The sequence below is a fragment of the Thermothielavioides terrestris genome, chromosome 6 (genome assembly GCF_000226115.1).
Source record: "Thermothielavioides terrestris NRRL 8126 chromosome 6, complete sequence".
Lineage (NCBI taxonomy): Eukaryota > Fungi > Ascomycota > Sordariomycetes > Sordariales > Chaetomiaceae > Thermothielavioides > Thermothielavioides terrestris.
Window position 1 is genome coordinate 645,105 of NC_016462.1, and position 21,979 is coordinate 667,083.

General features: G+C 60.3%; 7 protein-coding genes and 1 non-coding gene across 8 annotated transcripts; 4 read left to right on the forward strand and 4 right to left on the reverse strand.

Moving 5' to 3' along the window:
- Window positions 1-1,470: 1,470 nt before the first annotated feature.
- Window positions 1,471-1,541, reverse strand: THITE_t155. Its single transcript has one exon. It is a non-coding gene; the product is annotated as a tRNA-Gly (tRNA).
- Window positions 1,542-1,849: 308 nt separating this feature from the next.
- On the forward strand, window positions 1,850-2,129 carry THITE_109333 (uncharacterized protein; the record flags this gene model as incomplete). The annotated part of the gene is made up of 1 exon (XM_003657412.1): window positions 1,850-2,129. A coding segment is annotated over exon 1 (261 nt), but the record flags the coding sequence as incomplete, so codon positions are not given.
- Window positions 2,130-2,811: 682 nt separating this feature from the next.
- Window positions 2,812-5,119, reverse strand: THITE_2123197 (uncharacterized protein). Its single transcript, XM_003657413.1, has 2 exons — window positions 3,661-5,119; window positions 2,812-3,596 (listed from the first exon to the last, which is right to left on the reverse strand). The coding sequence occupies exons 1-2, from the start codon at window positions 5,009-5,011 to the stop codon at window positions 2,944-2,946; spliced, it is 2,004 nt and encodes a 667-aa protein (XP_003657461.1). The 5' UTR covers window positions 5,012-5,119; the 3' UTR covers window positions 2,812-2,943.
- An 865-nt stretch (window positions 5,120-5,984) lies between these two features.
- THITE_2123200 (uncharacterized protein) lies at window positions 5,985-9,324 on the forward strand. Its single transcript, XM_003657414.1, has 5 exons — window positions 5,985-6,247; window positions 6,331-6,428; window positions 6,780-7,911; window positions 7,974-8,640; window positions 8,718-9,324. The coding sequence occupies exons 1-5, from the start codon at window positions 6,095-6,097 to the stop codon at window positions 9,245-9,247; spliced, it is 2,580 nt and encodes an 859-aa protein (XP_003657462.1). The 5' UTR covers window positions 5,985-6,094; the 3' UTR covers window positions 9,248-9,324.
- Window positions 9,325-9,964: 640 nt separating this feature from the next.
- Window positions 9,965-13,475, reverse strand: THITE_2123204 (uncharacterized protein). The gene is made up of 3 exons (XM_003657415.1): window positions 13,139-13,475; window positions 10,424-13,051; window positions 9,965-10,318 (listed from the first exon to the last, which is right to left on the reverse strand). Exons 1-3 carry the CDS (start codon window positions 13,223-13,225, stop codon window positions 10,214-10,216), a joined length of 2,820 nt encoding a protein of 939 aa, XP_003657463.1. The 5' UTR covers window positions 13,226-13,475; the 3' UTR covers window positions 9,965-10,213.
- Window positions 13,476-14,261: 786 nt separating this feature from the next.
- On the reverse strand, window positions 14,262-15,985 carry THITE_75063 (uncharacterized protein). The gene is made up of 3 exons (XM_003657416.1): window positions 15,539-15,985; window positions 14,879-15,477; window positions 14,262-14,771 (listed from the first exon to the last, which is right to left on the reverse strand). The coding sequence occupies exons 1-2, from the start codon at window positions 15,791-15,793 to the stop codon at window positions 14,908-14,910; spliced, it is 825 nt and encodes a 274-aa protein (XP_003657464.1). The 5' UTR covers window positions 15,794-15,985; the 3' UTR covers window positions 14,262-14,771; window positions 14,879-14,907.
- Window positions 15,986-16,135: 150 nt separating this feature from the next.
- THITE_2123211 (uncharacterized protein) lies at window positions 16,136-17,634 on the forward strand. The gene is made up of 3 exons (XM_003657417.1): window positions 16,136-16,650; window positions 16,715-16,974; window positions 17,041-17,634. Exons 1-3 carry the CDS (start codon window positions 16,429-16,431, stop codon window positions 17,627-17,629), a joined length of 1,071 nt encoding a protein of 356 aa, XP_003657465.1. The 5' UTR covers window positions 16,136-16,428; the 3' UTR covers window positions 17,630-17,634.
- Window positions 17,635-18,481: 847 nt separating this feature from the next.
- THITE_49687 (uncharacterized protein) lies at window positions 18,482-21,020 on the forward strand (the record flags this gene model as incomplete). The annotated part of the gene is made up of 3 exons (XM_003657418.1): window positions 18,482-19,644; window positions 19,704-20,815; window positions 20,965-21,020. 3 exons carry the CDS (start codon window positions 18,482-18,484, stop codon window positions 21,018-21,020), a joined length of 2,331 nt encoding a protein of 776 aa, XP_003657466.1.
- Window positions 21,021-21,979: the final 959 nt, after the last annotated feature.

The following is a 21,979-nucleotide window of genomic DNA, read 5'->3' on the forward strand; positions in this document are numbered from 1 at the left end:
TACGCTACTTCACTTCCCTGTTGCTGTTGCCGCTGCCGTTGCCGGGACGCACATAGTGTAACTCTTCCCCAGTCTTGCTCACCTGATAAGGAAGGCAGCCAAACAGGGAAACCGATCTGGCAAAGGACAGCGGTCTGCTTCAAAGTGCACTGTATTCCGTACACACCAGTGCCCGGGACCCCCGTGTTTCAACGGATGGTGCCGAGCGAACATCTTGCTTCCTTTCATCACCAACCAACCAACCACATCCGCGTCTCGGCAGATGACTCTTTTTCTCCCAGGCAACACCGTCAAGTTCAACAGGGTCATGGTCGAATCCCCCAAGCTCGAAAGGTCAAAGCACTTGCGATCCGTCCAGTGAGAGCAGCGGGACACGGACAGTCAGCCCTTCTATTCGCCGGCGCTAACTACCGAGTTGACGTTATCACCGAGGTCGAGAACCGCATCATTGGTGATCAGTCTGTTAACGGAAAGCACCGCGCTCGAATGGCGGACACGAACGCCGCACCGCCCGGCCGGGACATCCCCGGCCCGGTAAGGCCGCTGACTGGCTGGGTCATGGACTCAGGGATATGGCTTGGTTAACTAGTGTAGTGAGTGCAGCTGGCTGGGTTCTGCGTGAACCGGATCCTCCTTCGGTCAGGGGCACGCCAGGATCCAGGAACATTGTGGGCATCTTCCTCGTGGGTACTCAAATCCAGATTCAGCAGAACGGAAAGAAACCTGAGAAAAGTCTGAATTACGGACTCGGGATGGTAATGCGAGCGCTCGGGGGCTGTGAGGTGGACATGTAGAGATGTCTCTTGGCTGGGTGGCGAGGACTTGTGTACCCCCGGGAAAAGCCGTCACGTTGGCCGTTGGCGTGTCTGTCAAAGTCAGACATTGTGGGAGTTCGAGGAGTGACACAGAAAGGTCGGAAGGGGCCCGACCGTCTCTCGGTCACGACTCGGGCCGAGATCACTGGAGCTCATGGTGGTCCGCCGACTACACGAGTTACTCGACCGGTGAACGGATATAACAACCCTTGTCTTGGAAACCAGGTGCTTGGACTGCCACGTGGTGTGATGCTGCCGGCCAAGCGAGATGAATAACCAGCTTCACAATGCTACCGTGTTTCGGACTTGACGTCGAGAGCTGATAATGTTACACTCGCTGGGATCCGACTCCTGTTGTGAGCCAACGGTCACACTCTTCCCAAGGATCCCGATCCAAACGCCTCTTAGTGCTATCGAATTTGGCGGAATCCGGTTCTTCCTTGGGTAACCTACCCGAATAATGGTTATTCTTTACACAGTAGTAACTATTTGCGAGCCGAGACTCACGAGACTGGGGAGACGACGACGAAAATACAGCAAGTGCCACTGCTCTCAGGTGTCAAAGCGCAGGAATCGGCGTCTCACTCTCACGTTTCCTCCTTTATAGTTGAAACCAAAAGGAAAGCCGGAATGTAGGCTGCTCAAGCAAAAGTGATGCGTCAGCCGCGAATCGAACGCGGGGCCCATCGATGGCAACGATGGATTTTACCACTAAACCACTGACGCCTGAAGTGCTTTCTTAGCCACATTTGCCCAAACTGCCTGCCGGGGGTCTATTTGAGCAGGACACGGAAATGGCACAACACATTTGTCAACATGAGCTGGTGACAGAGAGGCTCGACAAGGACGTGTCTATCACAAAATACCATCTAATGTCAGTTGCCGGATCGAGCCAGCTTTCCAGCAACTGCAACTCATTGCGAAACAGTAAGCCAAGAACCAGGGCGTCTTGTTTTCGCACCACTGCACCACCATCTCAACAACCGGTCTACCGCCCACGTCTCACACGGTCACACACGCATCCTATGTCCTTCTTAAGACGGCAACCGAGGCATGGGCAATAACACTACCCTATCCTACCCCCAATCTCATCAGTCTTCTACACAACGGAAAAGGGGCAGCCCTCCCGCCCCAGAGGGACCAGAAAAGCGAGGGCAGCAGTCTCAACCTCGCACCCTCTTGCCTCGCCGCCCGCAAAGATCTCCATCCCACCCAGCCCATCCTACCCCCGTCCCATCCCATCTAGTCAGTCCTTCATTCACCCCGACTAGCTACCAGACCAGAGCAGGCCGAATGGATCGCCACCGAAAAATGAGAACAACCTCCCAATTAATCAACTCCCCTCATATCAAAGACCAGACCAAACTCCCCCCCCCGTCCCAGGTCCCCATGTGCTCAGAACGCCGGCTAGAAAAGAGGTCGCGCAACTTTGCAGATAGTAGCCCCAAGGTGGCAAATAAAAGAAAGGGGGGCCCAGAGTGCAAAGAAAGGGGTAGTGTGCGGGAATATCGACATGTATTACCAGCAAGGACTTGATTTGTCTGGGCGGGGGTTGACTGTGGCCGGTGGGGGATCATGCGGTGAGAAATGACAACCCATGGCGATGGCAGCCATGTCATGACGGGACTTCAGTGTCCCAAGCCTTCCCATGTCATCCCAAGCTTCATCTCCATCCCCCTGACCATGGGGATCTCCTTTTGTGGTCTCCTCCTCTAGAAAAGTGATCATTTTGGCGTGCCGTGCAGTCTGCGCGATCTCCTGCCAGCAGGCAAATTATTTCTTCTGGCTGATATTTGCTGTGGGTGTCCAATGGTGATGGACGGCTCCCACAATGGGTTCCATCCCGATTATAGCGAAGGGACATAAAAAATCTGTTTTCCGTCCCGCTGTCCTGCAAAATGCAGGATTGAAAAGACTTGTCCTGTCCACAGAAACATGGAGGGCTGACCAGTTCTCCTCCCGGGTCCCATGAAGCGGGACGGTCGGACTGTGTTCGCGCGTGTCGCACGACTGAAGGGACAGACGGACAAAAATATACTCGCGCCGGCGTTTCCACCGTGCTGCTTGCGGGCTCGTCGACCCAAGACCGTGATTACGGCAGCGGATGACCTGTCGGCTGCGGGCGCTTCTAGCTCCTGTCTTTGGGGCCCGACGAGTCCAGCTTGAGATAGGCGTCCTGAATGGCCCTGGTCTCGATACCGTCCATTTCCAGCGCTGTTACCCAGTCCCGGAGCTGGATGTTCTTCCCTTTCTCCTTGTCCTCGCGCCAGGTGCCGAGCCGGGGGTTCCGCGGGTCCGGTGTAAGATGCGCCCTCTCCGGCGCTCTAGGGGTGGCTCCCGGCGCCGCGGTGCTCGGCTCTCCCGCAGTCGCCCTCGGCGTGCTCGGGCCGCTGCCCGATTTCTGCAACCACGAGTACTCTTTCTTTTTACGGCCGAAGCCGCCCATGAGAGTGCTGAGCGTCTGATTGGTGCTGGCCGTGCTGGAGGCCTCGGCTAACCTCGCGGCGGCAGCGCCCTTCTTTAGTTCTTTCTTCGAGGGCGCCTTCGCCGGAGTCTCGGCCTCGGGAGCCGCTCCGGAAGCGGGGGTCCCGGGGGCGACGGAGCCGGCGCGGGATCCGCTCTGGGCGGGCTCGGGATTGAGACGTTTCTGGCGCTTCCGCAGCCTTGCTTCCTCGACATCGCGGTCGACTTTTGCGCCGTCGCGCACAGCTTCCATGAGGTTCCTTGGGCCGCGCTTGCCGGCCTTGGATGATGTGCCTTGGGCGAACGCATCAAAGGAACCTATTAAGAAGCACGGGTTAACAAGGACACAGGCACAGACAGGACAAGGTCGGCGTGACCGTACGCTTGCGGGAATTCGCGCTCGCAGCGCCGTCGGGGCCGTCGGGAAGAGAATCCAGACCGGTCCGGAGCGGCACTGCGACGTCGGCCCATTCCTCGGGGATCTCCCCGTGGGAAGTCGTCTGCCGGACGGTGGCGACGCTGTTCGCATCTTCGATCAAGTTTCTCAGCCGGTGCTTCGTGGCGATGGATAGGAGCGCCAGCTGATCGACCAGGTATGCGTCGTGTGGGATGAAAGACCCAGTGGTCGTCACGATGGCGCCGTCGGGACCGAGCTTCGTGCTGACCGTGACCTTCGGAGGGGGGAACTCCTGGGGAGGTCTCATCTTTCCCGCCTGGTTCGCATTCTTCAGCTCCAGGTTCAGACCCAGGCCGTGCTCCTTCGCGATCTTCTCGACGCGGTGGTGCAAGTTCGGAATGATGAGGAACGGATTCGTGATTTCAAAGGTGCGCACGATAGCAAGTCGGCGGGCAGCTTCATCCCAGGCCCTTCGAGCCACCTCGGCCTCGTAGGCCTCCTGGCTGAGCGCAGTAACGGGTTCGCCCGGCTGGTTTGCCAGGCCAGCGCCATAGAAGGAGCCCTTGCTTCCGGGGGGGTTCGCGGGTGCGCCGGTCCTTGCCTCCTGAGCGAAGGTGCCGCCGTAGAACTCAGCCAGAAACTGCTCCTCGGCGCGGAGGTCGATGCCGGTGCCGGCCAGAGAGTCGATCACGTCGTACTCGAAGTCCTTCGCCGATTCCTTCGCCGACGGTTCCTTCGCCGACGGTTTTGACGGAGGACCCATGGCGCCGGGCATCGGAGGGGGCGGGGGAACGATAGGCGCCATGGTCGCTGTCGTGTACTGCTGCGAACTGGGCGGGGTTGGTGCGGCGGGTGCGGCAGGTGCGGAAGGGGAGTTAGGGTACGACAGCCGGGTTTCGGGAAGAGAAAGGGCGGGCGTCGGGGCAGGTGACTGCGTTGAATTGCCGTTTGTATAGGGCATCGTGTACTGCTGTTGCGCTGCAGTCGGTGCGGCAGGATTCGAGTAGCTCGGGGTGGGCGCTGGCGGGGGCGCGGCAGCGGGAGTGGGAGCTGGCGACGCAGCGGACATCTGGGGGCTCCCGGCGTACGGCGTCGCGGCGTAGGGCGACTGCGGCGCCGGCGGAGGAGACGTGGGCGACGTCCGCGGTCGCTTGTTGGGGGGATTCGCGAATCCGGGCTGAGGGGTGCCCGCGGGCGAGGGCGAGTGCTGCGGCGGCGAGTAGGACGGACGCGGCGGCATCGTGGGCATCTGTGGCATTTGCTGCATTTGCTGCATGTGAGGCACATGCGACATCTGGGGCGGCGCCTGGGGCACCTGCGACTGTGGTTGCGCCATGGCAGGAAGTTCGCGAGCTGGCTTCGCCGATTCTGTTAAGCGGGAGCAACGGCTGCGGGAAGGCGATGATGTTGGTTGGTATCGTCGAGTTATCCCGCAGGCTCGCTGGGCGATTCGGTGCGCGGGGTGGGGGAAATTGCAAGAGGAAGCAGAAAATTGCCAGAGGGCGAAAAAAAAATCTTGCTAGGTTGAGCAGGCGCAGGGAAAGAACACGGATATGCTCTCTTCTCGAGGTCGCCGTTCACAGTTCTCAGTGCTCCGTTCTCAGCCGCGCAAAGTGCGCCTGCACCTTCCTGCACCTGCGTTTGCCGGCCAAAGCACCCTGCAGAGCGCCCATCCAGCGGGGTTCCTCGTTTTTCGCTTTTCTGGTCGGCGGGTAAAAGGGCGACAGAACCGATCGGGTCGATGCGGGTTCGGGCGCGGGCGCGGTCGCAGGGAGAATGAGCTCTGTCGCTCCTGCTGAGGTCGGGTTCAAAATCAGCTATCGCTGCCGCGCGGCCGAGTCTGTCGCGTCCGGATTAGTCACGTGTTGAGGCTAACTTGGCAACTACCTAAATTCTTGGCGAGACCAAAGTTGAACCGTGCCAGCTGCCGGGTGCCTGGGGGCCAGTGGCGCTTGAGTGACTGAGCGAGCAGGCGCGTTGTTCTGTTGTCAGAGAGAAAGAGCCGCAGGGTCGCAGTGGCTGCAGCTCGATTTTGACCTCGTTCCAATCCAATCGAGCAACCTTGACCAGGCCGCAGCAGTTTCGCTCGCTCCTGCTATTGTTCTCCCGGCTCCGCGACTCTGAATTGGCCGCTGAATAGAAGAACCAACTCTGCAATTTGCATTGCATCCCGAGTTCTGCATCTCTGAATAAAACATCAGCTCGGTATTGTCCTCCTCAAAATAATTTTATTGCCATCTCGCAACGGCAGCTCTCAGCCGCCAAGAACGCAGATACACGCTGCATGGACAACGCCACGATTTGGCCACTCAATCTATCTTGATCTGTTGCCTCTTGTACCTGCGCAGATGACCGTCTGAACTGTCTGGAACTCTGCTGCCCTGGAACAAGAAAACAGAGATAGGGAGAGTGACTCGCGATGGCTTCCAAGCGGAAGGCCGCTGCAATGTCCTCGGCCGCTCCCGAGGAGCCCGTCGACCCGGCCGACGAGCTGATGTTCCTGTGTCTGGGCGGCGGCAACGAGGTCGGCCGTTCATGCCACATCATCCAGTACAAGGGGAAGACCGTCATGGTGCGTTGTTGTGTTGTCCCTCGTCACCAACGCTCACTTGGCCCGCCGCCGTTCTCGCTGACTTTCATCGCCCCGGCCCGCAGCTGGATGCTGGTCAACACCCGGCCTATGACGGGCTAGCAGCGCTCCCCTTCTTCGACGACTTCGATCTCAGCACCGTGGATGTGCTCCTTATCAGCCAGTAAGTGTGCCCGCGACCTCCTCAACCTCCTGCGCCTTGCCTGTCTACGCCTAGCACACGAGTCACTCTCCGGATGGGGCTACGGCCATGGGTAAATGCGGATCTCGCTTGGAATCATTGCCATGACATCCGTTGTCTCTGGATGGCGACTTCTGCAGGTCTACAGCATGTACCGCCGACGGCCGTCGTTCGTGTGTGTGTGTGTGTGTGTGTATTCAGAAATATCAAAATACAATGTCTTGTCCGCCCGCTGCCTACCCTTGAAACATGCCCCAGCGTGACGGCGCCTCATACCTGTCCCCAATCCTGATCCAGCATCCATGTCCCTGACCGGCTGACTGACTGGCCTAGTTTCCACATCGACCATGCGGCCTCATTACCATACGTCCTGGCCAAGACGAACTTCCGCGGCCGCGTCTTCATGACCCACCCCACCAAGGCCATCTACAAGTGGCTGATCCAGGACAGCGTTCGCGTCGGCAACACGTCGTCGAACCCGACGACCCAGCTCGTGTACACCGAGCAGGACCACCTGAACACCTTCCCCATGATCGAGGCCATCGACTACCACACCACCCACACCATCTCATCTATCCGCATCACCCCCTATCCGGCCGGCCACGTCCTCGGCGCCGCCATGTTCCTGATCGAGATCGCGGGGCTCAACATCCTCTTCACCGGCGACTACTCCCGCGAGCAGGACCGCCATCTGGTGTCGGCCGAGGTGCCCAAAGGTGTCAAGATCGACGTGCTCATCACCGAGTCGACCTACGGCGTCGCTTCCCACATCCCGCGCCTGGAGCGCGAGCAGGCGCTGATGAAGTCCATCACCGGCATCCTCAACCGCGGCGGCCGCGTGCTCATGCCCGTCTTTGCTCTAGGCCGCGCGCAGGAGCTGCTCCTCATCCTCGACGAGTACTGGGGCAAGCACAAGGAGTACCAGAAATACCCCATCTACTACGCAAGTAACCTCGCCCGCAAGTGCATGCTGGTCTACCAGACCTACGTCGGCGCCATGAACGACAACATCAAGCGCCTCTTCCGCGAGCGCATGGCCGAGGCCGAGGCGTCGGGCGACGCCGCAGGCAAGGGCGGGCCCTGGGACTTCAAGTTCATCCGCTCGCTCAAGAGCATCGACAGGTTCGACGACGTCGGCGGCTGTGTCATGCTGGCCAGCCCCGGTATGCTGCAGAACGGCGTGAGCCGAGAGCTGCTCGAGCGGTGGGCGCCGAGCGAGAAGAACGGCGTCATCATCACGGGCTACAGCGTCGAGGGCACCATGGCCAAGCAGCTCATGCAGGAACCCGATCAGATCCAGGCCGTCATGACGCGGAGCTCGGCCGGCGGGAGGCGAGCGCCCGGAGGCGACGCCGAGAAGGTCATGATTCCTCGCCGCTGCACCGTGCAGGAGTTCTCGTTCGCCGCTCACGTCGACGGCACCGAGAATCGGGAGTTCATCGAGGAAGTCGGCGCTCCGGTGGTGGTAAGTGTCTCCTTTGCACTCTCTATCCTCCACGCACAACATTGGCAGCTAACCGTTTGCAGATCCTTGTCCACGGCGAGGTGCACAACATGATGCGGCTCAAGTCCAAGCTGCTGTCGCTCAACGCAAACAAGACAGAGAAGGTCAAGGTCTACAGCCCGCGAAACTGCGAGGAGCTCCGCATCCCCTTCAAGACGGACAAGACGGCCAAGGTGGTCGGCAAGCTAGCCTCGATCCCGCAGCCCATGAAGATGCCCAAGGACGACAATGCCCAAGAGCCGCAGCTCATCACGGGCGTGCTGGTCCAGAACGACTTCAAGATGTCGCTGATGGCGCCCGAGGACCTGCGCGAGTACGCCGGCCTCACGACCACAACCATCACCTGCAAGCAGCGCCTCCGGCTGACCGCCGCCGGCATCGACCTGATCAAGTGGGGTCTCGAGGGCACCTTCGGCAGCATCGAGGAGCTGCCCGAGGCCAAGCGGCACCACGAGAACGGCACGAACGGCGACAAAAAGGACTACAGCAAGATGGACGAGGACGTGGACGAGGAGTACCCCATCGACGAGGTCGTCGCCGCCTATCTCGTCATGGGCTGCGTGACCGTCCGCTACCGCACCAGCGGCGAGGTGGAGCTCGAGTGGGAGGGCAACATGCTCAACGACGGCATCGCCGATGCCGTAATGGCCGTGCTCCTCGGCATCGAGAGCAGCCCCGCCGCAGTGAAGCGTAAGCCGCCATTCCAGTCCGAAATCGAGCCTCATTCACTCAAGCTACTAACACCTTACCTTTCTCACTCTCTCCAGGGTCCGCAAGCAAACACTCCCACTCCCACGCCACCGACTCCTCCTCCTCCATCACCCTCCCCACCCGCAACCTGCACGCCAACCTCACCCCGGCCGACCGCCTGGAGCGCCTCATGCTCTTCCTCGAAGCCCAGTTCGGCGCCGACAATGTCTCGCCCATCGCCGAGCCCAAGCTGCCCTCGCCGCCCCCCTCCCCGCCAGCACCCACCACCACCTCCTCCTCGCCCTCCCCCTCCGCCACCTCCTCCAACGGCGCCGCCTCCATGGACGTATCCGACGACGACAACGACCAGCAGCAGCGCGAACAGAGCAAACAACAACAACAACTAGAACAGCAGCAGCAGGCCGAGCTGGCGCGCCTGCACAAGCTGGGCATCCCCGTGCCGGGCGTGCGCATCAAGGTCGACAAGATGGAGGCGCGCGTCTGGCTCGAGGGCCTCGAGATCGAGTGCGCCAACAAGGTCTTTGCCGACCGCGTGCGCGCCGTCGTCGAGAGGGCCGTCGAGGTTACTGCGCCGCTGTGGGGGTAATAGCCGCTGTGGGAGTAGTAGGCGGGGAAGAGGGACGGAGGGAATGGCTGGCTGGCTTCGGATACGGATGTCTATCGGATCGGATTTGTTGAAGCTTGTTCTTGGACGGGGCTCGGACGGACCGGGCCAGACCGGAGAGGGAAGGCGGGGTGGTCAGGAGAGGCAGCGGAAGTATGGATACACCACAGTAACGGGAAAGGGAAGAAGGCTCCGTTGGTTGATTTTCTTTTGGCGGGCAGACCACAGACAACGGGCAGGATCTAGATCTAGCCCTGCACTTTGACGGCGACCGGAATCTTCGGACGGGGCCGCACCTAGTGTTATCTCTTTTTGAGACAGGGTTTTAGCACCTATAGTGTACGGTATTCCTACTATATTCTGATCTGTAACCCGTGACTCTTGCCCGTGAATAGTCGGGCAGCAGGCTTGACTACCCCAAGGGCTCCCGTTAGATGGGTTGAGCCACATCTTGTTACCAGAGATAGCACCAGCACTGCATCACAGCGGAAGGGGCTGACTGACTGCCTACCGGTTTCGTGAACCAAGTCATCTGAAACAATTAGAATTTCTCTATCCGCCAAACCGCCCCTATTGAAGATGCATACTGTGGTAAGCCGTCAGTAGAGCTGAAGCCGCGCGCACCCTCGCACCCCTTAACCAAGACCCCTTAACCAGCTCCTCCTCCTCGCAAGTCCAGGGGAGAGCGAGCGCTTCTATCCAACCTTGTATAATACAATGCAGCATCTCCCAAGCCGTCAACCCCATTGAATGGTAGATAACTCGTTGCAGACGAAGAATAGAAAAATGGTATATACCATACCCGCAACCCCCATGCCGGCAAGTTCAAAATGCTCTCCAAACAAGAAGCGGACTGTGTGCTGTGAAGAATGGGAGCACCTCGTAAGTCATGCAACCTGTCTGTCTTCTATCCCACCTCACCGTCAATTGATTCACCAACCCAGGGAATCACCTCGGGCTGAGCGCGGCCCGCGCAGTCGACGCGCCGGCGGCCTGGCTCCTCTTCAGAGCACGCAGCTCCTCCTCCACCTTCCGGCGCTTCGCTTGCTCCTCCTACAATGCGGGTTAGGTTAGCATCCTGCCTCTTCCAAACTTTACCTGGAAACCTGGAGGAATAAGACGGAGGGTGGGGGTTGGAAAACAATAAAAAAGACTGACCTTCAACTCCTCCTGGAACTTCCGCCGCTCCTCCTTCATGACGCCGCGGAACTGCTCGCTCAACATGCTGGCACCCGCTCCAACCCTGCCCGCGCCGGCCCCATTAGCACCACCGGGAGCAGGCGAAACCGGCACGGGCGCCTTGAGCCTCTCGGCATCGAGCTCCTCCTGCACCCTGGCCAGGCGGTCCCTGAGGGTCTGGACCTCGGCCTCGAGCTCGGCCTTGAGGCCGACGGCCTCGTCGAGGCGGCCCTCCATCTCGAAGCGCTCGCGCTCGGCGGCGATGGACTCGGCGGTGATCTCCTCGAGATCGCGGAGGGCGTTCTCGAGCTCGGCGCGCAGGCGCGCGATCTGCGCGTTGAGCTCCTCCGACTGGCTCGAGTTGGTCAGCGCGGCCGCCTCGGCGGCGCGCTGCCGCCGCGTGCCGTACGCCCCGTCCAGCTCCGCCTTGGCGATCGCCACCTCCGTCTTGAGCTCCACCACCATCGTGTTCATCCGGTCCAGCTCCTCGTCCTTGGACCGCAGGTCCTGCTGGAGCTGGGTCACCTGGGCCGAGGCGGACTCGGCGGCGGCGGTTGCGGCCGAGAGCTGGGATTGCAGGGCGGCCTGCTCGGCCTCGGCGGCTGCGCGGGCGGCGGCGGATTGTTCGAGCTCGGATTGTGTGGTGGCGAGCGCGGCTTCCGCGGCGGCGAGGCGGGACTCGGCCTCGCGGACGTCGGATTCGAGCGTGGTGATGCGGGCGGCGCGTTCCTTGAGCTGCTCTTGGGCGGCCTTGGTCGTCGACGCCGACGCGGCTTCGTTGGCGGCCGTGGTCTTCTGGAGGGTGTCCATGTCGGAGAGGACCTGCTGCAGCTGGGCCTGGGCTTCGTTGGCGGCGCGCTCCGCATCGTCGAGGAGGGCCTGGGTTTGTAGGAGCTCCTCGGTCTTGGCCTGGAGTTCGCGGTCTTTTTCGGACTCGCTTCGGTTGTTGAGCTCGCGCTGCTGTTTGATTTGCCGCTGCAGGATGGCCTTCTGTTCGCGAAGGTTCGTAGCCTGCGCATACAGCCACTGGACCTTGGCCGAGAAGGCTTGCAGCGAGTACGGCTCAGTGGTGTAGCCCTCGAACTCGTTGCTGGACAAATCGTCCTCCTCGTCGCCCCCTTGACCCAAGGCGCGGGCCTGTCTGCGCGCTGCCCTCTGCTGCTCGATCTCGGCGTGGCCGGTCTGGATGATCTCCCACAAGCCCATGAGAACCGCATCGACTTGATCATCGCTTTGCTTTTTGGTCGAGGCGGACGACGCCGCCTCGAGCGCACGCGCAAGCTCCAGGCTCACGGTCTCGAGAGCACCTTCCAGGTAGTTCAGCTGCTCGTCTAGATCGCCTTCCGGGGCTGGCGGCTGGCCAGGATCGGACTGCTGCAGCAAGGCCTGGACTTGGCCGGCCACCGCCTTGACGCGAGCTGTGGCTTGATCGAGCGCTGACGCTTCAGCTGCATACAGCTTCTGCCCCTCCGCGGCCGCGGCGAGACCCGTTTCCAGATACTCCAGCTGGCTGGGCAACGTCTCGCCAGAGCCGGCGGCAGCGTCTGGGGCCTCGAACCCCCCGTTTTTCGCTGGGTTAAATGCCACGACCACATCCCGGAGCTTGCGGTTCAGGGCCTCGAGCTTCGCCTCGGTGTCCGAGATTGTCCTCAGCTGCCCTTCGCTCTGAGCTCGGAGAGCCTCAGTCTCGGTGTTCATGTGCTGCTCAATCGCCCTGAGCCGCGAGTCGGCATCTCTGAACCGGTCCGTCTCGGCCTTGATGCGCATGTTCTCCTCGGCAGCCTTCGCGTGCTCGTCCATCAGCTCTTGATGCCTCGACTGCAACCGCGCAACCTCGTCCCGGAGCTGCTGCTCGGCCGTCTTCAGCTGCTCGTTCTCCTCCCTCGCCTTCTCCAGCTCTTCGCGCAGCTCCCTCAGCTGAGCGTTCTGCTCCCGGATCGGCGACTTTAGAGGTATCTCGATGGTGTTCTTGCGCGGACGGGTGGTCGGGCCGTCCACCTGGTCGAGCGGGAGGTACAGATTCTTGTCGAAATCGAGATCGTCGCTAGGTATGTCCATGCTATTGCGGGTGTTCGTGTAGGTGTAGAGGCTCTCGGGGCTGCCGGGAATGCCGTTCATCATGGGCGCAACCGGCATCTGGCCCGACTTCTTGGAAGAGGCCCGGTGCGTCATCTGCAGGATGCCCGCAGTGTGCTGCAGCAGACGGCGTTGTGGCTCCATGAGGCGCTTCTCGAGGGAGAACAGCTCCATAGCCAACTCTTCGCAGCGGCGCTCGCACGCCTGCTTCTCCATCTCGGCCTCTTTGGCCGAGTCGCTCATGCGATTGCCCAGCAGGCTCTTCCTCTTGCCATCCGCTTTAGAGGACGAGTACAGCCTGGCCATGGATATCGCGGCATCGCGGTACTTGACCTGTATCGCCAGGTTCGCTCGCGCCTGCTCGACGCGCATCGACAGGAACTGGACCTGCTTCTTGAGGTCGTCCACCTCTTCCGGCGACAGGATCTCGAACGTCTTGCTATCGGTTAGGGCGGTCTCGGTCAGCAGATGCACCTGGATCGGGTCTTTCAGGTCGACAAGCGCGGAACTCTGCGGCCGGTTCTCGTTCGACTGCGCAACCACAGCTGAGGTTAGACAGGGACAACTCAACTACGCGCACAAGGCAGGAGGAGATTGGCGGGGTTTTGAATCTCGTACTGGATTGTACAGCTGCTTGTCCTTCTCGAAGCTGCTCAAGATGTCTTTCCTGTACCCCTCCACCAGCGCCTTTCCGGTCGGCGTCATGATGGGCTGAGGCCCCGGAGGAGGAAAGCTCTCCGCGGGAGCAAAGCCATTGTTCCGTTGTCCTACTGACCCTCCTGCCGAGCCGCCTCTTCTCGACGCAGCGCCGTTCATCGCGAAGGCCTCGGGACTAGGGATGGCGTCTGCGAGAATGCATTATCCAAGAAAAAAGGTGGCCCGAGTGACTGGAGGTTCGAGCGTCGTGTGAATGCGAGACCAATCCCCGTCGAACTCCAATCGCGTCCGTTTAGTTATATAAAGCCATGCGCAATGATGGAGCGTGCAAGACCCTTGAGTGAAGCGATTGTTCTGCGTCTGCCTCTTGCGTCGAGGAGGCTGCACGAGGAGTCGATTGATCGATTTTGAGCCAGGGGCCAGCGCGCAGGCTGGGGTTCAAAGAAGATGCAGCGCGAAAGTGGAGCTCGATCTTTTAAAGCGCACCACAGTCAGTGAACGCCAGGGATGTCTCAGCTTCGCACGTGCAAACAAATCGACGTTAGGTAGGGATGGAGACTGCAGACAGGCAGCCGCGTTGGGTTCACGTCCAGAGCCAAATAACGAAGGCGCTGTGGCGGAGCAAACAGAGCATGCCAAGACAGTCAAGACGGTGAACAAAGGACGTGAGGTGGTGATAGGGATGAAGCTGGGGAAAAGAGCGAGGCCGTAACGGGCCGCTGTGCTGTGATGTGCGTTGGGAGGCGCTGGGGATTGTCCGGGCTGAGCGGATCCGGGGCTCTGGGAGTTGTCCCTTGCGCCGGCAGCGCCAAGGTGGGTGGCCCCGCAGGCGGCCGCTCTTGCTGGAGGTTATAGAGGTCCCGCCAAGACTAATTTCGGCCAATTGTCGGCAATGTTTTTACAGCGTCAGTACCCCGCCAAGACCGCCAAGGGGTTTGCACTATCGCCACGGGTTAGCCACGGGTTAGTTCGCTGGGGGTACGGGGGGCGGCGCTAGCCCCCCGCTGGTTAGGATTCGGGTTAAGGTTAGGGTGAGGGTCAAGGTTAGGGTGCGGGTTAACTTCGTTTTCTTTTTTTTCGATTTGGTTGAGGTTTAGTAAAGTTGTTGCTACGAGTCTTCGCGATTGTACATTGTCGATGTTGCTCTAAGTCGTCGCGGCCCCGCTCACCCCGTAGCGATTGTAAATACTTGTAAGCGGCAACCTCCGAAATTAGTCTTGGCGGGACCTCTATAACCACGACCCCGCTCTTGGCATCCGGGGCTGCTGACTTGCCAGCCAGGTGGGCTATAACGTCCACGGGTATTTTTAGGACGGCTTCCCGGGTCGTCATCCTTCCTGACATCTTTGCCCACAGACCCATACGATTGGGTGAAGCTCCTGTGGCGAGGCTTCCCGCACATCTAGGCAAACCACGCTGAAGCTCCTGTAGGATCAGACTCTTGTAACCCTTACTGTGCGTGGCTTGTAGTTCGGCCTGCGTGTTTGCGCTTACGGTGCGTGGCATGGACAAGCAGGTCCCAAAAATTGGTTGCAGTCGGGAACACGGCCGCGTCGAACTTTTTCTGAAGTGCCCGCTTTGTCCAAGACGACTGCTTCATCACGGATCACACCGTCAGCCCATGAGAGATGTCTCTCCGGAGGGGTTGCTGGCTACAGTCTCCATTCTAAACCCGACTGGGAAGAATGTCCATGTACATACAGTAAACGTCCAAGCAACCTAGGCGGCCCTCAGAAGGCGCCGCGAACCTCATCGAGGAGCTGCCGGCCCATGGTTCTCCGTCGGTTGCCCTCGGTCTCAACTGACTGGTGAGCTCCAGGGGCGACGCCGGTCGACGCGCCCTCGCTCTCGAGCCTCCTCCGCATGCCCTCGAACCTGTCGCTGCTCCGCGGTCGCCGCATGCCCACAACCCACCCCGGCACGCGCCAGCGCGTCAGTGCCCCGGGGAGCAGTTCGCTGCGCCAGGCCTGGCCCACCATCCAGCCCACCGCGGCGCCGAGCAGCGAGCCCGGCCACTGGAACAGCGCCAGCTGGAGCGCCATGACGTACTTGGTCGACTTGTCCGAGAACGTCACCCCGGGGGCGTCGTCGCGGTCCCCGGGGGCGCCCGTGGTGAGCGCAACCTTGTACTGATACACGTGCGGGACCATGGCATGGTACTGCGCCAGGATGGCGAAGATGAGGGGCGTGGGGCCGGCCGGTAGGAAGTCGAAGATCCCCCAGCTCAGCGGCCGGAGAACCACCGTCAAGACCACCGGCGTGATGATGGAGGTGAGGAACCCCGAGACGAGCACGAACGACTGCGCCAAAGTTAGCTACCAAGCGCTCTGCGGAGGCGAGTGAGCGATCGGCAAGACATACGGCGAATTTCCTCGAACCCCACTGCTGCTCAACCACGCGCAGGTTGTAAAGGGTCATGGCGCCAAAGAGCACCTCGGACGAGTTGGTGTAGCACAGCTGCCAGACCAGAGCTCGCCATGTCTGGCGGTACCGCAGGATGTGGGTGCCAACCGAGATGTAGAAGTAGTGCTTGACGTCGAAGAGGCTCGCCGCAATCGAGCCCCCGACCAGGGCCAGCACAAGCGTGCGAGTGACGGGCGTGCTGGCGAACGACATGGCTGCTGAGCGGGCGGCGTGCCTGTTGCTACCTCGACATTATCTGGGAGGATGTCGGGCAAGCAAGGGAAAGAAAAGAAAGAACAAAAGAAAAGAAGAGAACTGTGTAGGAATGAGTGCTGGTGTGGAAAGACCTTACAAAGCTGAGCTTCGTCTCCTTCTGGGTTGATTCTATGCAAGTTGATGATGAATCTGACACCTGTCGTGTCGTGTCGATGAGCGGCAGCGCACATGCCACCTTCGCTGATAATGCTGTTGTCCCTGAGCGAGCCAAGACCTGGTCCACCTACGATGACATCGGTGGATCCCGTTCCAGGCAATGGAAGGCAGACAGACCCACCCTAACTTTCCTTGGTTCCGAGCAGTTGACACGCAAGAGGCATGTTCACAAGCCACAATTTCTCCCCTGGTCTTCCGTACAGAATCCTTCGCTGTAATCCGTACACCCAGCCGGGTCTGGTGTTCTCAACACATTGCTTCAAGGATGGCGTCTTTTGTTTGACGAGCTGCTGTGTGCGCCCTTGAGATCGCTGTAGTGTAGTTCATTTTTTTCCGAATCCCGCCTTTCGCCAGTCGACACACCCGAATCCCGAGCTGGCGTCTCACGCACCTGGCCTCCCCGTACCGCCAACCCAATGTCGGATCTTTACTTCCCGCGGCTGCGCAGCTGGTTTCTCAGCTCCCCGCCCGCCGAATGGGCCCTTGAGTGCCTCCGCTCGACCGTAATCGGCGCCCTGTCCCAGGGGCCGATCCCGCGCCATGTAGCCTTCGAGATGGACGGCAACCGGCGGTACGCCCGGAGCCACAAGATAGAGACGATCGAGGGCCATTCTTTGGGCTTTGAAGCTCTTGCTCGGGTGCGTGCGCCTGATTGGAGGAGGTCTAAGCGGGAGTGTGGGTGCTGACGCGACTACGCTTAAGGTCCTCGAGGTCTGCTACAAGTGCGGCGTCGAAGTCGTCACGGTCTACGCTTTCAGCATCGAGAACTTCCACCGCCCCAAGTACGAGGTCGATGGGCTTATGCAGCTTGCGAAACTCAAACTCGAGCAGCTTTCACAGCACGGAGAGCTGCTCGAGCGATATGGCGCGAGTGTGAGGGTGCTGGGCCGCCTGGATCTCATCCCGCCAGACGTGCTCGAGGTTGTGGAGAAAGCGACTGCCGCCACGCAGCACAACACAAAGTCTGCAGCTCCGGTCCCAACCTTCCCCGTGCCGGCCAAGTGTTCACGTGCTGACCGCCCCTCTAGATGCGTCCTCAATATTTGCTTCCCCTACACCTCGAGAGAAGAGATGACCACGGCGATCAGACGCACCGTGGAGGAATACTCGACCACCCCCCGCCCCCACAGCACGCCCTTTTCGCAGAGCAGAATCACGCAGAAGATCCTCTCTAAGCAGGCGGGCAAGGCTGAGATGCTCGATCCCATCAGCGAATCCCCTTCGCCCACGCCCTCTTCGATTGCGTCGGACGATCAGGACGACGCCGCCTCGACGGCGACGACGCTACGCTCCGAATCGACGGCCGCTAAGAGCGGCGGCGCGGAGACGGTAGCCATCTACCCCAACGCAGAGACCATCACGCCCGAGACGATCGAGAAGCACTTGTATACGGCGGGTTGCCCCCCACTCGACATCTTCATCAGGACCAGCGGCGTGGAGCGGCTGAGCGACTTCATGCTGTGGCAGTGCCATCGCGACACCCACATCTTCTTCCTCAAGTGCTTCTGGCCCGAGTTCGACCTCTGGCACTTCCTGCCCGTGCTGGTGGAATGGCAATGGAGGCAGAAGCAGAAGGCGAGAGACGAGCGCCCGCGCAGGCGGCTGAAGCATGCATGATTGGCGGCGCTCACTGCTCAAGGGCATTAGAAAGAACAGCGCGGAGCGCGAGTTTAGACACGGGACAGGGCAAGGCGTTGGGGCAGCGGAAGAGTTGGCTGTTTTTATTGGCCGTTCTATGTATTCGGATATGCTTGAGGGGACACCAGCCAGTGGCTACACAATACACTCGATCGCGACGCATCTTGTGGGCGAGAACTTCCGTTCTCTTGTGTTCGACAAGGACACAGTAATAAAACTGGGCAATTGGGGGGGAAAAAGGGAATTAACCATGCGATACGGAGGTCTGCAGCACACAATAGGTATTCTACTTAGTGCAGGCTCAATGTGCGTTGACTCTCGTCCCTCCCACTTTTTCTTCAGATGCGGGTGCAGATGCGCCATGCTCTTATCTTATCTGCTCCGGCGCGGATGGTGACGTATCAGAAGCTCCGATGAGGTCCCCCCACACCCGGCAGAAACCCGTTGTTGGTGGGCGGTGTTGCGCTGGGCCAAGGGGTCACTTTGGGGGAAGATCCCGCTCTTCGAGGTCTCGTTCCCGCTCCCTTTTGCTGTGCTCTAGCCGGCGACAACACACCACCTCAGATGTGATTTCCAGCGCTCTGTGGCCTTGCCGGTATGCCTTTCCGCGTGCGCCAGTCCCAGCAGATGCCAATAATTTGACTTGTCGCTCACCGGAAAGTCCTGCGCAGTCCGAGCGGAATCAGCGACAGGCTTGAATCAACCCTCTTCATTCTCGTCCCTCGTCTCCTTCCTCAACCTTGTCTTCTCCTCGCCCTTCCAACTCCCCCGCCCTTACCCCCCGCACTCAGAATTACTCCCGCATCTATATCCAAACGCAGCGTGTACACCATGAGAACGTCGAGGCCACCCGCGACCGACGGCGGCAGCGCTTCCAGTCGCAGAACGCAGCCGGTGCGCCAGACGCGGGTCAACCCGCCACGCACCTCGTCGCTCAATCGCGCCAACCCGCTGGCTGGCGCCCCCGCACCAGAGCAGCCCATCAACATCCTGCCGGGCGTTACGCACTTCGCAGATGCCATTACAGCCCTTCCGAAGGAACTGGTCCGACATTTCACCCTGCTCAAGGAGGTCGACGCTAAGATTTTCGCTCCCGAGGCCGCCCTGTTCCAGCTCCTCCACGACGCCCTCAACACCCCCGCTCCAGACTTCACCAGGACGCTCAACGGTGCATCGAGTAGTGCCACGTCGGTATCCGCGAACGCGAACGCTCAGAACAACAGCACCGTGGCCTCCAACCCTCCGGCGCCGCCCTCGGATTCCACCGCCGCTTCGGTGTTTGATCCGGCGAACCTCCCCCGCCGCGCCCTCTTCCACGAGACTGCACTGAAGATACAAGGAATGATGGTTGCGCTGGAAGAGAAGAACCACCTCATTGCGACCGCCAACGACGCCCTACAAAAGCAGCTGTCGCGCATTGAAAGCATCTGGCCCCACCTGGAAGCCGAATTCAGCGACGAGGCCAAATGGGGCAGCACGACACACTGGGCCTATGTGGAAAACAGGCAAGCAAAGGCCAACGATAAGCAAGCCGAGCGCTCGCGGCGCGAAGGCGCGGCCACTCTCTCTGCTGCCGCCCAGCAGCTGGCTGAGGAGGCCGCCGCCCGCAGCAACGACAGGAAGCAGGCCCTGGCAGCCAAGAAAAACGCAAAGAACCACGCTGCCGATGGTGTTGATGGCGACAAAGCGCAAGAGTCTGGAAAGAAAGCCCAAGGCGGCGGCAAGTCGAGAAAACCGCTGCCGGACTCCGGGCCAGTCGGCCTCGGCATCAGGCCGGCCCCCGCCGGCACTGCTCCGCCAAACAAGAAACGCAAGGTCGAGGCGGCAAAGCCCAATGGAGGAGCCGTTGCCGAGCGGGCGATGAGCACCGTCTTTGGCAACAACGCGTCGAAACAGAGGACCACAAGTCCAAGAGAGACTCCGGCTCCCGAGAACGGGCCAAAGAAGCGCAAGGCGCTCCCGACGTCGAGCAACCAGGCGAAGAAGAGGCAGGTGTTATTCGTGTCATTGCAGTATTCAATCGCGATCGCGCTGGCTGACCAAGCTACAGTAGGGCCAACACAGCCTTGTCTCCGTCTGTTACATCGTCCCCGGTCATCGGAACGTTCCCCGATCCCGTCAAAGCTGGGAGGGGCTCGCCTGCCCCGTCAGCTGTCGGCCCACGACCTGCCTCGTCTCGCGCACGCCAGAACTCTATACAGTCGAATGTCGAAAACGCTCGACAGCGGCCTCCATCCACCGCCTCCAACAAGCCGAACGGAAACCCCCAGGAAACCCCAGATCCAAATCAGCCTAGTAACGGCGCGAATACAGACTCCAAGGCGCAGAAGGAGGCACCTCTGTCCGTTGTGGACAAGCCAGACCCGTCGAAGCCAGAGGCCGAAGAGCCCGTTCCCGCGCCGGAGCCAACACCGAACGGCAGCAGGAAGGAGAGCGCCGCGAAACCAAACGAGGAGCGCGAGCAGCCAAAGAAGGAGGCCGCCTCGCTGGCCATCCAACCTGCACCAGCGCCCATGGTTAAGACGAAGAGCGGACGCGCGAGCAAGCCCTCCACGCCAGCCATCGCAACGTTTGCCGAAGCGGCCTCGAGCAACGTCACAGCGACGACGACCACCTCGAGGTCCAGGCCATCGCGCAACGGTGAGAGCGGCGCCAGCTCCACCACAAGCACGGCAACGACCAACAGCACTACAACACCCAACAACAGCAGCAGCAGCACCGCCACCGCCGCCACCACCAACACCACCAGCAGTAGCGGCGCCACGGCAAAACGAAGCCACAAAAAGGGCGCGTCCGTCTCCGCCACTGCCGCCGCCGTGGCCCAAGCAGCGCAGCAAGCGGGCGGCGCCTCAGCAGCAGCAGCCGCCGACAGGGAAAAGGAAAAAGACAAGGAAAGAGAGCCCTCCACCGCGAAGAAGGACAAGGACAAGGACGGCGGCAATGCCCGCCACCAAAACAACCACCACCGCGGCCGCGCCGACGTCGAGAACGAAGACGAAGACGAGGACGACGACGAGGACGGCCAGGACAACGCGGACGAGGACCTCTACTGCTACTGCAACCAGGTCAGCTACGGCGAGATGGTGGCGTGCGACGGGGAGGGCTGTCCGCGCGAGTGGTTCCACCTCGAGTGTGTCGGGTTGAAGGTCGCGCCCAAGGTGAATGGTGGGTTTTTTCCCTCCTTTTTCTTTTCCCCTTTTCTTTTTTATTTGCCTTTTGCTCTCTCCCTTCTCTCTTCCCCCCTTTCCCCCTCCCCACACTTTCCCGGCCGTTGCGTTTGAACGACGCTGTGCTAACGATCGATCCTCTTTCAGCGAAATGGTACTGCGAGGACTGCAAGAAGAGGTTGAAGATTGCCGAGCGGAGATGAAGCTGCCGCCCCTGAGTTGAGCGGTGTTGCTTATAAACGTATATACCGATCGGCCTCTCGTAAGCGATCGAGCGAGCATGGCATGGCAGGCTGGTTAGCAGACAGGCTGGCAAGGGTTACGCTACGCTGCGCTGCGCTACCGGCCCAGCCCTCAGAGATGGCTCTCGACGGGCTTGTTTCTCTGTTTTCTTCGTTCTCTTGTCTTTTTCTTTCGGCGGTTTCTTCAAGGTTCTCCCTCACAAGCGCGCCCAATCTCGCTTGCTTGACTCACCTTCTCTCCGGGACTGCGAGAAAGCATGAAGACGGTGGGGCTTTCGGCGTTTTGTTTTGGGCGGTTCAGTTCAGCTCAGTTTATTTACCTAGTTGCTTTGCGGGGAAAAGGGGTTTGCTCGGGCGTGCGGCCTGGAGTTGCGGTGTTTTCTTTGTTTTGTTTCTGTAAGGGTGGTACTGTCCGCGGCGTGGGTGGATGAATGGGATGGGAGAGTGGGGGGGACGGATGTGTTCGAGGAGGACGAGGACGGTCGGGTCTGCTTTTTTCGGCAGAGATGTGAGGTGGAATGGGTTGTTGCTGTGCTGTATAGGGGCTCCGTCTGTGTAATACATGCATGGGATGAAGGTATTTAGTGTACTGTGGTACCGAGAATAGGTACATGGCGATACGCCAACCTACTCAGCTCTGGCCAGCCTTCTCTAAGCAGATGATAAACGAGAGAGTAAGGAAAGAGGCTCAGCTAGTACGTATCGGAACTGCGAGATCTTCCACCTAGTGGACGAGGCCTGCAGCACTACATATCGCACTTCTCTTATCCGTAGCACGTCCTATCGTCTGGGTCAAATGAGGTGGGAGAGGCAGAGCGACAGGCCGACCCCGACATACAGCAGACTGAGGCCCTCCCGGCATACCTCGTTCCTCCTCCTCCGAGCTTCCTTGCGTACGCCATGCTGCGGTATAGTCAGTG

Excerpts from the sequence above, each read along its gene's own strand:
- THITE_75063 (XM_003657416.1), bottom strand. The coding sequence starts at position 15,793 with ATGTCGTTCGCCAGCACGCCCGTCACTCGCACGCTTGTGCTGGCCCTG. Across the intron at positions 15,478-15,538 it reads GGGGTTCGAGGAAATTCGCC|TCGTTCGTGCTCGTCTCGGG; the intron begins GTATGTCTTGCC and ends ACTTTGGCGCAG.
- THITE_2123200 (XM_003657414.1), top strand. The coding sequence starts at position 6,095 with ATGGCTTCCAAGCGGAAGGCCGCTGCAATGTCCTCGGCCGCTCCCGAG. Across the intron at positions 6,248-6,330 it reads ACAAGGGGAAGACCGTCATG|CTGGATGCTGGTCAACACCC; the intron begins GTGCGTTGTTGT and ends CCCGGCCCGCAG. Across the intron at positions 7,912-7,973 it reads AAGTCGGCGCTCCGGTGGTG|ATCCTTGTCCACGGCGAGGT; the intron begins GTAAGTGTCTCC and ends AACCGTTTGCAG.
- THITE_2123197 (XM_003657413.1), bottom strand. The coding sequence starts at position 5,011 with ATGGCGCAACCACAGTCGCAGGTGCCCCAGGCGCCGCCCCAGATGTCG. Across the intron at positions 3,597-3,660 it reads GAGCGCGAATTCCCGCAAGC|GTTCCTTTGATGCGTTCGCC; the intron begins GTACGGTCACGC and ends GCTTCTTAATAG.
- THITE_2123211 (XM_003657417.1), top strand. The coding sequence starts at position 16,429 with ATGTCGGATCTTTACTTCCCGCGGCTGCGCAGCTGGTTTCTCAGCTCC. Across the intron at positions 16,651-16,714 it reads GCTTTGAAGCTCTTGCTCGG|GTCCTCGAGGTCTGCTACAA; the intron begins GTGCGTGCGCCT and ends ACTACGCTTAAG. Across the intron at positions 16,975-17,040 it reads GCCACGCAGCACAACACAAA|ATGCGTCCTCAATATTTGCT; the intron begins GTCTGCAGCTCC and ends CCGCCCCTCTAG.
- THITE_2123204 (XM_003657415.1), bottom strand. The coding sequence starts at position 13,225 with ATGACGCCGACCGGAAAGGCGCTGGTGGAGGGGTACAGGAAAGACATC. Across the intron at positions 13,052-13,138 it reads ACAAGCAGCTGTACAATCCA|TCGAACGAGAACCGGCCGCA; the intron begins GTACGAGATTCA and ends GTGGTTGCGCAG. Across the intron at positions 10,319-10,423 it reads AGTTCCAGGAGGAGTTGAAG|GAGGAGCAAGCGAAGCGCCG; the intron begins GTCAGTCTTTTT and ends CCCGCATTGTAG.